This window comes from Magnolia sinica, chromosome 16, assembly GCF_029962835.1.
Source record: "Magnolia sinica isolate HGM2019 chromosome 16, MsV1, whole genome shotgun sequence".
NCBI classification, from domain to species: domain Eukaryota; kingdom Viridiplantae; phylum Streptophyta; class Magnoliopsida; order Magnoliales; family Magnoliaceae; genus Magnolia; species Magnolia sinica.
In genome coordinates, this window is record NC_080588.1 from 53049448 (window position 1) to 53064182 (window position 14735).

The window sequence follows — 14735 nt, forward strand, 5'->3', positions numbered from 1 at the left end:
TATATACACACAGACACACACACACACACACACACACCATATATATAATCTCAAATGTACAGAGTCGAACGTCCCTTGCTGGATGGCCTGGATGACGTTCATATGTGGACGGTCAGAGAGACCCATGCAACCTGATGTGGCCCAGCGTCAGCCCACCTGTGGTTTGGTGAGGCCAAGTGTCAGTGCAGCCCACCTGCATTTGGTGAGGCCCATGTTCTGCGCAGCCCACCAGCTGTAACCGTGTATGCATGTCGCCCCTGTTGCGGCTGTTTTGAAGACTGTCTCCGGCCCTGTTTTCATTTTTTGGCTTAAATAGACCCCATTGGAGGGCTTATTTCACCGCCTATCTGCGGCCAAACCATGGCCACTATCATGGTCTGATAGATGACAGATCTCGGCCCCATCTGAGGGTGGTATCAGTCCATCATCATGGCTAGCTTCAGCCCAAGCAACAATCCCATTGAAAGACTGTGTTTAGCTAGATGGAAGGCTAGTTTACGGTCTGATGCAGTCAAGTTGGAGACCCGATTTGCAGCGCATCTCAGGCCATTGAAAGACTGTGTTTAGCACCCTGCATATCATCCATCACACCATGCCAGAGCATTAAAGTTTCTCTTATGACAGTCATATTCACTGAAGCTCCAATTAAACAAACATGTCAAAAACTTACGGGGTGGAATATCTGCTTACCTGCATAGAAACTGAACACAAGGGTATATATTGATCATCCACCTCTCTTACTACCAAGTAGTCCTGATGAAAATGCATCTACACTACAAGAAGGGGAAAAAAAAATAGTTTGTGGCTGCACCGATACGGTCTAGTATGAACGGCTGCCTACGTACCCAATGTTCGGAAGATTGGGATCAAGCCACTACGTAGTTCTTAGTATTTAAATCAGAATATTTTACGCATAAGCAGAGAAAAAATCAAAACAAATCATAATAGAAATGTGTACCTTCTGTTACGCATAAGAAGATGAAAAGCTGAAACAAATCACAATATAAATCTTTGTAGATTAGTCAAGCAAAACTACTAACATGAAACAAACATTAGCTATCACAACCAACTGTCAAAATCAATTATTTTTGTTTTCAGAAATAACAAAAAGAGAGAGAGAGAGATCCCTCCATTTAGCTCAATCCATAGTTGTCACAACCTACAAAATAAAATAACAAGAAGAAATTAGTTAATATTTACAATCTTATATAAGTTCTATTGTATATGAAAAAAAAAAAAAATCTTACCAAACAACAACAATCAGGCCAACAAATACTCGTTCCAGCCGCATCCCCAATTGTTCTGTACCGTCCATAGGGTCTCATCAAAGTCTCTTCACGTACAATTGCCACCTGAATATATACTTCCCAAAAACCATTTCCAAGTGGGAACCCGCCTACTTTTGTGAGCGGATCCTTACTCAAGACAATCCCTCTAGCGACAGTAACCCCACGGATACTAGTAAGAAGAACTTCGATTACGTCCTACAAATAAAAGTTACTATTTAACACAATACATTGCATCATTTGTATACCACATCTAATTAAGAACACAATAATCTCAAAACATAATAAAAGAACTATTTGATTTGTGTGAAAATTTACCCCGGTACTACTGCAAGTCGTAGTCTTTCCCTTTTTCGCTAAGTGTCCCTACAAATGATAAATCAATGTCAATCATCATATACCGACTAAACTCTATATAATATAGGACATAATACACATGTAAATATATGCATATATATCATATAATTACCTGGCTTGATGATGAGGCCGGTTGGTTTAGGTTGAGATTAGCTGAATTATCTGATACTGTGGATTTCAGATTTGTCCTAGAGGATATCAGCTGCGCCATGGATTCTTTAAAAGATGAAAAATCTGATTTTAGGGATGAAACTTCCGATTTTAGGGATGATACTTCAATCTGCAGTCCTTCATATTCTTCATTTCTACTCTGAGCAGCGGAGGCAATCCTTCGTTGGCTACGTGTTGTTCCCCACAAATCAGTAGGAGTGGGGCCTAACCCATAAGTGCGGACTCGGCCATGTCGATCTTCTCCCATTACTTGAGAGAACAAGTCATTCCTTCCTGTGCTATTCTGTGAGGTATCGGGCTGCTGAGAAATTTGTTCATTAAGTTGTTCCTGCAATAGAAAAATATCGGTTTAGATTGTACAACGATAAATGAGAGAATTTTTTTTTTTAAAGTATAAAACATAACGATTAGATGCATGGATATACCATTACTCTTAATGAAGCCTCATCCACAGGCCTACCACTCTTGCACGTATGGGTCAATATAAACACATCTGCCCGGCTTGGATCCTCGCCACTAGCCGTTTTCTTCCTCTATCATTATGTAAACAAGTTATATATAAGAAATAGACCAACATGGTTGATCGAGTGATTAAGAAAATTTACCTCTTCCTCACATATCCGTGCAAAGCTCTTTGAGCCTGCAGCGTGGCCGATTAATTGTCTTTTTCGATTCTCTAAACTTGTCTTACTACGAGCCTATATGTGAACACACCGACGGAGTAAATTATTGTGTAATTCTAAAACATAAAGCAATCGATAATTACTCATCACATACATTCCCTTCTTTAGAGTTCCAAAACTGAATGAGTGCCTTCCACTGATCCTCTTTGACCCGCTCATCAAGGTTCGCAAGCCGCTCCTCGTCAGTCTCATGAGGAGAATAGTAGAGTTTTTTCAGTTCACCTTTCCAGTCCTTCCATTTTCTACCAATTGATTGTAACACCCACTTCTTTGCATCCGCGTCAAACTCAAACTTAGACTGCATCACATGTTAAAACCAGACAATCATATAATGAACAAAAAATGGAAAAAAAAAATGAAAAATGAAAAAAACTAAGCATTGTTACCATTACCATAACAAGTCCTAACATATCATCCTTCTTCTCATTCGACACTGCCCTCCAATCAGTAAATGTAAGGGGTGCATATTCCCCATTGCGTGCTATAGTCCCTAGGAAGTTTGTCAACTTGTTAACATTGTCACCAACGGGTTGTCCTTTAGTATTGATGGGAATAGTAATGCGTTGTCCTTCACGCATCTTCCAAACTTCGAGGCATCGTGTGTGGCCTCTCTTTTTTATCGCACCCTGTGAATCTGTTAAAACAACAACATTAATATGGATGCTCGTATAGTTCCTTAGCATAAAAACACATAAAATAATCGATGCATAACATGCCACTAGAGGGACCCGTTGTAGCCTGGGTCTGGCTAGGTCCCGCATCAGTCATAGGACCTATCGATCGCCTAGCCGTGCGTTTGATGCGCCTCATGTCTAACACCTGTATATGTCTAGCAATATGACAGTATGACAATAAAATATTCTTCATCTTTAGTTAAATTTCAAAAAACAGTAATAATAATAACAAAATCGCATGGAAAAAAAAAAACATTTGAATTTCTTTTTCATATATCAGGGCAATATGGTACATAAGAAATCAATTATTGTACATAATGTCGTCTCCATCGGGATCAGAAAAATCAGTATCATCTGTTTGGTCCTCTACCATCTTTTGGGCAGTAGTAAAGGTGTGACAATTGTTGTACCATCGATGTCTATCCTTTCCCAACTAATAATGTCATCACTCGATTCCTCCAAACTTTGATCATTGAATGATGAACTCTCTAAGTTAGTGTCAACATCATCTGTAGACTCTTCCCCACGCATCTCAAACAAATCCCTAGGATTCATCCTCACTACAACATGCCAATCTTTCTCGATGGGGTCTTGCACATAGAACACCTGCTCAACTTGAGATGCGAACACAAATGGTTCATCAAACAACTGTTGACCAGTATGGCATAGCCGTTTTAAATTCACGAGCGTGAACCCAAACTTATCCTTCTTCACACCCCTGCCCTGAGATAGAACATCAACCCAATCACACTTAAATAATACAACCTTTCGATCACCACAATATTCCAATTTAATGATGTCTGTCAAGACAACATAGTAAGTTACATCTCCTGCAATAGGGTTTTTGTCATTAACACTCGCAAAGCTTGATGTCTTTGCAGTCACCACAACTCCACTATGTTGAGTTTTTCTTTTCTTCTCTCGATCTTTAGTGTGAAACCTGAAGCCATTTACTATAAAACCTTCATATCTTCTTGCCATATTAGGACCTCGAGCTAGCCATCTAAGGTCTTCTGAGACCTGCTCATTCTTTGCATAGCAATTGTTTCTAGATAATGGTCAAGCTTTCTAGAACTCCATAAATACAACACCTCTTTTGTAGTGTAATTTGAATGTACTGTTATGCACATTATACAGAAACATTTTAAAGACTATCTAACTTAAAATATCAATGAGCAAACAAAATCACCTGCAAACACATCTTTACACAGCACAAGTGCCAACCTGGCAAGTGCGTGGGATATCCAACAATGCATAAGGTGATCCCCACCATGCAGATGAATGCATACAACATAAGGATTGTATGGCTAAAAATACACTTGCCAAAGTGCCCATTCAACGTATAATTGTGGACCAAAATGAATGCACCATACTGAATCCTAATTTTTTAGCACACGTGCTGCACATAAAGGTGCATCTGGAGAGGGGTGAGCATAGCAGCATCACCAAAACTCAGTAAACATAATATTAAAAACAAAAAAATACGAAGCTAATGAACAAGACCCTGCCCTATATCGGTTAAAAAGACACATTTTCCTCATGACGTTAACAGGTAACATAATGAGGAGAAATGAATGGCACTTAATACAAATCATATTTATTAATCTGTAACAAATCACTAAATTGATCAAAATCCCAATTGAATCAGTGCTGCAATTTTTATTTCAACAGAAAAGGACACAAAGTTTCCAACCAATTACAATGGGTCATGAATTCATCAATTGAAGTAAACCATAAAATTAATCCAGCAAATGTAAGGCAGATACCATTGATAGAGGCAAGTTCATTGGTTAAGATGGGATTTTGTAACTAATTCATGGAAATAGGTAGGTATTTAACAATGCATACAAAGATGACACAGTCACATATCACTTAATCAATTTCAATGACCTCAACAAGCCCATATCGTCCAAACGTAAAAAAAAATAATAAAGAAAAAGAAAAGGGAATCAGGCTATCCAAAACACATACCCTGTTCTGCAATCAAGTCATCCACCACCTTAGCTATCTATTTTTTAAAACACAGCATAAACCAAATGTCAGCAGCAGCCAAAAGGTAAAAGAAGTGTTGACTAAAAGCCCGTAATATTTAATGTCTTCTTTTTCCCCGAACCTTATTAAAATGCTCATACAGCCTGTTTCCAAGCCCAAAAACACCATATTTGAGGTTCTGAAGCCAGTTTCCCCTCTCATTCCCCTAAAAAAACCCAGATTTCAAAATCAACCAAACCAACAACATAAATAATCAGTGTCTAATATCAAAAATATCCAAAGCATCCCGAAACAAAGATGATCAGACTGGAAGGGGAAGTTGATTTTTTTTTTTTTTTAATTTTCCAATGGGATCTCTGTTCATTCATATGAATACCTTCATTTGAATTCCCTAATCTGATGTTGTGTGATTGAAATACAATTGTCTTGATATCTATAAAGTTCATAGCTTACACTGCATGCTTCTTAAAGTTCAATGGTTGTGTATACATGCATTAGAGAGTGGTGAGACAATGCTTGTTGGTTTGCAAGCGATTAGTATACTGATTGGTAGCAGGTAGTTGAGATGTCTACCTCCTATGGCCCATTGACCGCCCATTAGTGGACCACTTATCTGTACGATGACATGTTCATCATCATCATCATCTAAGCTGTGTCCCAACTACTTGAGGTTGGCTACATGAATCCTGTTCTCTCATTCCACCTTGCAATGTCAGGATTGTCAGGATTCACAAGAAAAGGTTGTAACCCATTGAATCATATCCATATCTAGGTATCATAGAATCTAACATCAGCTGAAACCAGCACTAGGCAATGATGGTAGTTTGGGAAATGTGTAGGAGGAATTTTGACATTCCATAGTCTTACAATCACTATATCTAATGCAAATTCGGCACAGCACGTTCAGCAAACATTGACAAGGAATTCAAAAGACCCAAATGAAAATTTCCTCATTTTCTTTGCTCTGGTGTTCTTGATGACCATTTTGTGCTTGTGTTCAATGCCCAAGCTGCATAACAATCAATCTGCTTTGTGAGAAAAAACTTTCAATTTGGCTAGAAAATCATTTGTCAGTACCATAAAATAATCATCATACAAACATATGAAAGGAATCTACAATGGAAATATCTAACACAATTCAACACAGACCATAGTGGACCAACATTGCAATTGAATTTGGAAAAAACCCAAAAGGGATTTTCCATGTTTTCTTTGGTTTGGTGTTCTTGATGACTGCATTGTGCTCATGTTCAGTACCTGAGCTACATAACCAATCTGACTTGTGAGGAAAGCTTTCAGATTTAGCTAGAAAACCATTAGTTAGTACCATAAAACAATCTTCATATGAACGTATGATTCAGAATCTACAATCGCAATATCTCACACAATCTGATACAGAGACCACGGTCAACCAACATTGACATGGAAATCAGAAAAACCCAAAGGAGATTTTCCTCATTTTCTTTGGCTTGGTGTTCTTGATTACCTTATTGTGCCTGTGTTCTATGCCTGAGCTACATAGCTACCACTCTTTTTTGTGAAAAAAAGGCTTTCAGATTTGGCTAGAAAACCATTTGTCAGTACCATAAAACAATCATCATATGAACATATGAAACAGAATCTACTAAGGCAATATCTAAAACAATTCGACACAGCAAAGTCAACAGATACTGACATGGAATATGGAAAAACCCAAATGAGATTTCCTAATTTTCTTCGCTTTGGTGTTCTTGATTACCTTATTGTGCTTGTCTTCAATGCCTGCGCTACATAGTAACTGATCTGTTTGTTTGTTTGTTTGTTTGTTTGTTTTTTGAAAAGCTTCCAGATTTGGCTAGAAAACGATTTGTCAGTACCATAGAATAATCTTCACATGAATGCATGAAATGGAATCTACAATCGCAATAGCTAACACAATTCAACAGAGCACAGTCGACAGACTGATATGGAATTTGGAAAAAAAAAATGAAAATTTCCTGATTTTCTGCTTTCGTATTCTTGATCACCGTATTGTGCTCGTGTTGAATGCCCGAGCTACATAGTAACCTATCTGTGTTATGAGAAAGCATTCAGATTGAGCTAGAAAACTGTTTGTCAATACCATAGAACAATCTTCATATGAACATATGAAACGAAATCTAAATTTAACAAACCAACAACATCATAATTGCAAATTTGAAATTTTGAGTAAATCTAATTATTGAAACTAAATCAAATAGGATGGAGACTCCTATATAGCAATTAAGAGAGGAGAAACGGAACCTGAGATTCAAATCTTAGCTTGCTGATGCACCAGCTTCACCTTCTCTCTCAGGAACTGCCGTATATGTTCACGTTTCCAGTTGTCAATTCTGCAAAATCAAATACAGAAACCCTCAGTGCACAGAAAATAGCCTCAAGTTGGAAATCGCATCAAGAAAATGCATCTACAGAAGATCCAGTGCAGAAAATAGAAAAATTAGGGCAGAGATGGGAAAATCACCTGCTTATGATGGAATCGAAGGAAGATCGAGATCTCACAGAAAGCGAGCGAAAGAGATCTAGGGTTTTTTTTGTTTTTTACCAACTCCTCCGATCTCCGCCGTGGAGATGAAGGAACACTTGAAACTTCAAAGAGTGAGAGGACAGCGAGCGGAGAGGGAGAGGGAGAGGGAGAGCGCGCAAGAGGGAGTGGGCCGGAGAGGCAGAGAGAAGGAGGGAGATGGAGAGGGAGAGCACGCGAGAGTGAGAGGGAGAGGGAGAAGGAGAGCGTGCGATAGGGAGAGGGAGAGGGAAGGAGAGCGAGATGCAGTGGAGAGGGAGAGGCAGGGAGAGGGAGATACGGCGCAAGGGAGAGGCAGAGAAAGAGGGAGATACGGCTTTAGGGTTTTTTTTTAATAGCAAGGGACCCTTTATCCGCAGCTGTTAAAACGGGCTGCCATCAGTCGGCTAAACCGTATTTTGTTGTAGTGATAGTTCATCACCGTTTCAAAAGTGGCGGTGACTCATCTACTCACACGTCGCATTCATGCATGGCTATCCAGACAATCAAACTTGTACTGGACATTGTGGATGAAGCATATCCCTTAAACCACAAAGATCAAGAAATCCTAACCATCCAAGTCATTGGCTACCGAATAGTCAGTAGTCCGAATTCCAAAGGAAAAATCGGATGTTTAAGATCATATTCTCAGTGTAGATTTTGTTTTTGCTCATCAACAATTAGTTCAGTGATTTGGATGGTCTGGATCCTCTTTACAACTATGACATGAATACATCTGAAGGGTCACTATCAACTTTAGAATGGTGGTGAGCTCTCACAGTGGTCCGCACCCATTTTCTGGAGCTTACTCGTGTGATAGTTCATCACATTTTGAAAATGGTGGTGACTCACCCTCCTCACACGTGGAACTAATGTTACGATATCCACACCATCCAAATGATGGGGCACACTTCTGATAGGCCATATCATAAAATCACAATGATCAAACAATCCTGACCATCAATTTTATGGCTGTCAAAATGACGATTAAGAGTAAAATTTTGAATGGTCCAAATTCCAAGAGAAAAAAACACGTAATTTTTTATTCAGATAAGCGATTTGGACGATTTGAATTGATATAAAACTGTTCATGTCTACTACTGAAGGGTCGCTGGGATTTATGGAATGGTGGTGAACCATCGGAAGAGTCTAAAACCCAAATAAAATATTACCCCACCGAAATTGGATGATTGAAGGGACTAACATCCCATGTTGAGGGTCGTGATAGAAAACAGATGGATCCATCTGATTGGTCCCCAATATGTGGTATAACTCATTTATTGAGAAATATTAATATATTGGAATTTCATGTGCAATCCTTGAGAAAAAAAAATAAAGGGTATTTATGATAATATATTGTAATCCAATAATTTGAATACAATAATAGAGTGAGGTTGGGATATTGTATAACCTGAATTTCTTTATAAATAGCTCAGCCATAAGTACCCTTTTCTTCTCACAGATCTCTCTCTCTCTCTCTCTCTCTCTCTCAAATGGCCACTTGCCTTGTGTCCTCTAACGAGAGAACGTAAGCCCATCCCCCTTCCTCTCATATTACCTGGCTATCTATGTAACATGTGTGTGTGTGCATTCCTGTAGCTCTCTCTCTCTCTCTCTCTCTCTCTCTCTCACACACACACACACACACACACACACACACATTCCACCTAGCTATCCATGTAACGTGTATATGTATGTATGTATCTATGCATTCATGTAGTTTACTCTCTCTCTCTCTCTCTCTCTCACACACACACACACACACATTCCACCTAGCTATTTATGTAACATGTATATGTATGTATGTATCTATGTAGTCACTCTCTCTCTCTCTCTCTCTCTCTCTCTCTCTCTCTCTCTCTCTCTCTCTCTCTCTCTCTCTCTTATTTTTCTCTTGTAGGTTGTGAATCATTCTCGGTTAGTCTACATAAATTCTCCTACATTATCTGAATTTCGAAAAGACTAATACGCATTATGTTATTTATACATTCACTACAGATTGCTCCATTAATGTGGTCGCTTTCTAACCCATAATTAACTGTCCAAAACTAACTTGTGTGTGGCCCACCAACTTACTGGCTTTACACGCACTGAAGAATCACCTACGCTGAAAAAACTCAGTGCAGGAGCTTTCACCATGTCCTTCCCCATAGTCATGTATATAAAGTAATTTTGAGAATTATATATATATATATATTCGAAACTTGCCAGGCACGCTACCTTTCACACAATGTGTGTGTGCCATACAACATTATAAATCCTTCCCCATATTCAGGGCATTGAGGTGGCTCGAAAATAATATTTCATTTCATTTATAGAAAGTTAGGAGATATGCTAATGCTTAAGTCATGTCTTAAATATACATATGTGGATTATTTGTTATTGTATTTGAGTCTCAAAAGATAGCACATGTCATTGTCAAGGACTGTTCACATCCATCAAAATGGATGGCAATACAACCTTCCATTTAGTCATGTACATCAATCTATCAAGTGTCTATGACATCCAAGCCGTGGAAAAGATTGAATCCGGCTTGAAGATCATTGGGTAAAAAACAGAGATAATCCATTCATCAGGTGGGCCACACATATACCTTGAGTCAACTCATTGGTGGTGAATTGTTCTCCACGGTCTTCCATGTGGGGCTAACCTTTCTGACGGCTCAGATGTCTAGGCATGAGAGGTTAATTTCTTATATGAAACTCAATAGATGGTAACTTTGTGGTCCACTCAGATGAATGTGATCATACCTCATTAAAGAATTTTAAAATTGGAACTGAAATATACTTATTTTATATTGTCTTTAAAATTTAATCATTTAGAAAACCATTTTTTATGGCTTAGTGAACATAGCAAGATTATTAGGGTTTTGATCTTGCCAATTAATCGTTGGATTACACATTTTTTTAAAATGTATTTTTATTTATTTATTTATTTATTTATTTTTATTTTTTTATGGATTTCGATTGATAGAATCAACGCAATGGTTGCAATAGCAACTGAAAGTGAATGTGCGGCTGAGATCCCACACGATGTTGCTGAGATTGTCATCGTTCGCCACGGAGAGACCACATGGAATGCCTCGGGAAGAATTCAGGTAGTACTCTACGTAAGCCATTTGCACCCTAATACAATAAAATACAAGGTGACTGGACATGGGGACGGTGCAACCAACGATCTAGCTTGTACATTGGGGGCCCCACTATTGATTGGCCAGCGTATGAAAATTACACTAATGGAAGAGTCCATGCGTCCAATCGCACACATATATAAAGGAAAAGCCAATGTCGTCCATCTTCAAAACATTAGCAATGTTTTCAAAGCTTTTAATGATATATATATATATATATATATATAAATATATATATATATATATATATATATATAAATATATATATATATATATATGAAAACCTAATTCTCCATCTTTATGGGAACATTAGTAATGCAGGCACTCTTTTTAAAACTTTTAATAATGTAGGGTAATCACTCGTTGATTTTGTCTATACATATGCATATATATAATATAATATATGAAAATAGTATTACGATGTCGATCTCGAGAACTTCCCCTGAGGTTGAGTTGTGTGGGCCCCACCGTGATGTGTTGAACATCTACCCCATTAGTCAAATACACCATCATTTGGGTGGGTCACACCACATACAACAGTTGAGAGGGATTACCCTCCCATTAAAACATTCATAATCATTTATTAGGCCCATTGAGATGTGGTTCACAAATCCAGCCTATCCATTGTGTGTGTCTCACTTGGATGAGGGGTTAGACCAAGTTTTATCCACATCCAAAACTTAGGAGGGCCCCACCAAGTGCTTTTATATATTTTAGGCACGTATTCACATAGTTTTAGATGGTATTGCCCATGCATCACGTGGGGTCCACACAACTCAACCTCATGGGAAGTTCTCATGAGTTGGATCACATAGAACCATTTCCACACACACACATACAACACATATATAGTATCTCCGTCCAAGAAGTAATTTTAGCAACGTCTTCAAAGCTTTTAAATGATGTGTGACGACGGTCTATCATCAAAACTAATGCATACATTACAAAATACATTGTATGGTCCATTCATTTCAATATTTTGATTTTTTTTTTTAATTTTATTTTTTTATTTATTTTTTCTGTTTTTGAAGGGCCAACTCGAATCAGAGCTAAACGAGGTGGGATGGAAGCAGGCGGCTGCAGTTAAGATCTTGTTATTCTAGAACTTTCCCACATGCATTCTGAAAAAAATAATAATAAGTAAAAGAAAGTTTTAATTTAAAAAACCATGCATTTCCCATTGAAAGGATTTGCAAAGTGTTTTTTTTTTTTTCCTACCATGTACATAGGGCCCACACAAACTTATTTAGAAAGAAAAAAACATGTGCTGTTGTTGCATAGTAGGGCAGATGTGCATAATACACTTTTCAATATGTGGAGCAATTTCCATTCTTTCTGCATGATTGAAATTTTTTATCATTCAGATCTTTCTCTTCTCTACTTATCTTGATGATATTTTAATGGTCGGATGATTGCGATATGTAGATAACGGAGAGATTGGGGAAGGAATCAAAGCCGACGGCTGTGTACTCATCCGAACTCAAGCTTGCAAAAAACATGGCGGAGATGATCGCTAAGAACTGCCACATCCATGAGGTGTGTTTGAATTTTCATTTCTTCTCTTATTTATTCCTTTTCCGAAAAATGATTAATTTTTCTCCATGTACTGGCATATTAACAATTTAATCACTTCATGAAATTCTAAATATTATTATTCCATTGGTGGACAGTCTGGCAAATGGGCCATAGCCCAATTACAATGATTAATTAATGATATGAACCATCCAATTTTCTAACATTAGGCTGTTGGGTGTGGAATGTTGCTCATTCATTTAGCCATCCATTTACCGACAGCTGATCAGATGGGGATCATAGTTCAACGGTCTACATTTTAAGGATATCTAACACATGCATAGGGAATCACCAAAAACATGTGCCCCTCTTTAACATGACCCATCATTTATTCTTTATTATTATGTTATTTATTTATTTAATTTTTTATTTTTACAATATTTTTTGAGCTGGTAATTGAAATACCTGAATTGAAGGAAAGGCATGTGGGGAGCTTGCAAGGTTTGGTCCGGGGTGAGATTGAAGAGAAGGAACCTGAGGCCTACCATGCTTTTTTCTCATCCCAAAATGACCTAGAAATTCGAGTAAGTTGGTTTATATATATATATATATATATATATATATAACATAATATAATATAATATAATATAATATTTTCCTAATCTAATCTATTGAAATTTTTAGTGAGGTGTGACCAAATTTTATTTTATTTTTTATTTTCCCCATTTCTCACTGAAATCCTGCCGAGTCAAGTCCACTCGAGTTTTTAAACCATGGTGACAACCTAGATATCTTCGCATCTAGAAAATTTCGGACATCTCTATGAAATGAAAGCATGATTCATGTTGAAGACATTTTATTGATTTTGTCCAAACCATAGTATAAAAACTCGCAAAAAACCTAACTCAGCTCAGTCTAATTGATTTGACTTGGCTAGATTTTATCAAGATTCTCAAGACCCAAAAAAGATAAAAAGATAAATACGACTCAAGTCAACTCAGCTCTTCGAGAAGATAATATTTATATATTAAATATATTAAAATTTTAGAAAAAAGAAAAAAAAGAAGAAAAAGAGTGGTCTTAGTTACTCTGACTTGACGGACATTAATTCGAGTCAGTTGAGTTGTTGAATTCTTAAGCTATGAAGGAATGCTACGTTTTGCGTGTGACGATACAAAAAAAAATGTATATATGATTTTTGGGATATTTCTTGTTTATTTATTTATATATCTGATCTGATGAAGGGTGGCGGAGAGAGCTTCAATCAGCTTTGTGAGAGGTCTGTGGGTGCTCTCGAGGAAATTGCCTCTAGACACAAAGGTAGTCTCTCTCTGTCTCTCTGTCTCTCTCTTTTATAGGCTTGGGCCTACAATTCCTTCAAAGGCCCACTACATTTGGGCTTGGCCTTGAAAGTCTCTTTTATCATAACAGGCCAATTTCTGGCCCATATTTGACATAGCTACATATCAACTCCCAACTCGAGCCAGAACAGTGGGGCCCACTTATGAATCGTGGTTGAGCCTGGTCTTTGATTTCAGACCAAGTAAAAAGTCATTAAAGAAGTGGTAGCTTAGTTTGGGCCCAGTACCATCCCCTGATGTCGTCTAGACAAGAATGGCCCATGAAAGACAGAGAAAGCCTGCATGTCTACAGACGGCTCGCAATGGGTTGGAACAACGCATAGCAAAAATGAGATTTCGTCCCAGCCCGAGCACTAGAAAAGCCTCATATCCATGCCCCATCGTTCCTGCCCCTAGCTTCAATACATGCGAGATCCAACGGTTGTTATAGTTGCATTTGAAAAGTATCCATAAGCGGTGGGTCTTTCACAAATTCTCATTTTTTGCTATCTTAATGGGCCCATCCCACCCCATTGCAGGCGAACGTGTCATCGTGGTCACTCACGGGGGCGTACTGAGAGCAATCTACATGTCGCTCACCTGTGAGCCGACCGCCGGCAAGGTGTTGAATGCATCAATCAACGTCCTGCATCTCTCGGAGAAGAAGTTGGCCTTCGAGACATGGAGTGACGTGGCCCACCTCAATGAAGTGGGCTTCCTCCAGCGCGGCTTCAACGGCGACGCTTTGCCGCAACCGTAAGTGCGACTGCATGAGCTAGAAATGTAGTTATTATGGTCTGTTGTTCGTAATTTATTAATAAGCACGGAGTTGCGGCATATCTACCATGCTGTGTTCGTTCTATGGCCCATTTATTGTGCCAGAGGTTTGTATGAGATCATGTATGTTTATGAGCTATTATTATTATTATTAATATTAATATACTCATGCTGCGCATGCCGCGACGCTTCCTTGATTTCTTCTTTATTTTCTCTTTTTGAGTTATGGCAAAATACATCATTAGCTGATAAAATGCATGGTGTGGATGGTATGATCATCATCGATGTAGAC

General features: G+C 38.2%; 2 protein-coding genes across 5 annotated transcripts; one reads left to right on the forward strand and one right to left on the reverse strand.

The window, feature by feature from the left end:
* Positions 1–689: 689 nt before the first annotated feature.
* Positions 690–3127, reverse strand: LOC131228995 (uncharacterized). Of its 4 annotated transcripts, none has more exons than XR_009163116.1 (8): positions 2890–3127; positions 2592–2795; positions 2420–2512; positions 2240–2347; positions 1756–2142; positions 1605–1652; positions 959–1484; positions 690–773 (listed from the first exon to the last, which is right to left on the reverse strand). XR_009163116.1 is itself a non-coding variant. In XM_058224843.1 (7 exons), the coding sequence occupies exons 1-7, from the start codon at positions 3073–3075 to the stop codon at positions 1197–1199; spliced, it is 1314 nt and encodes a 437-aa protein (XP_058080826.1). In that variant the 5' UTR covers positions 3076–3127; the 3' UTR covers positions 890–1196. The 4 variants fall into 4 exon arrangements, 2 of the variants coding, with proteins under 2 accessions (XP_058080826.1, XP_058080827.1); XR_009163117.1 differs by lacking the exon at positions 690–773 and adding an exon at positions 813–874; XM_058224843.1 differs by lacking the exon at positions 690–773 and having other exon boundaries at positions 890–1484.
* Positions 3128–9153: 6026 nt separating this feature from the next.
* On the forward strand, positions 9154–14496 carry LOC131229091 (metal-independent phosphoserine phosphatase-like). Its single transcript, XM_058224953.1, has 6 exons — positions 9154–9212; positions 10658–10781; positions 11846–11896; positions 12240–12350; positions 13571–13646; positions 14206–14496. The coding sequence occupies exons 1-6, from the start codon at positions 9178–9180 to the stop codon at positions 14424–14426; spliced, it is 618 nt and encodes a 205-aa protein (XP_058080936.1). The 5' UTR covers positions 9154–9177; the 3' UTR covers positions 14427–14496.
* The last annotated feature ends 239 nt before the right edge of the window (positions 14497–14735 follow it).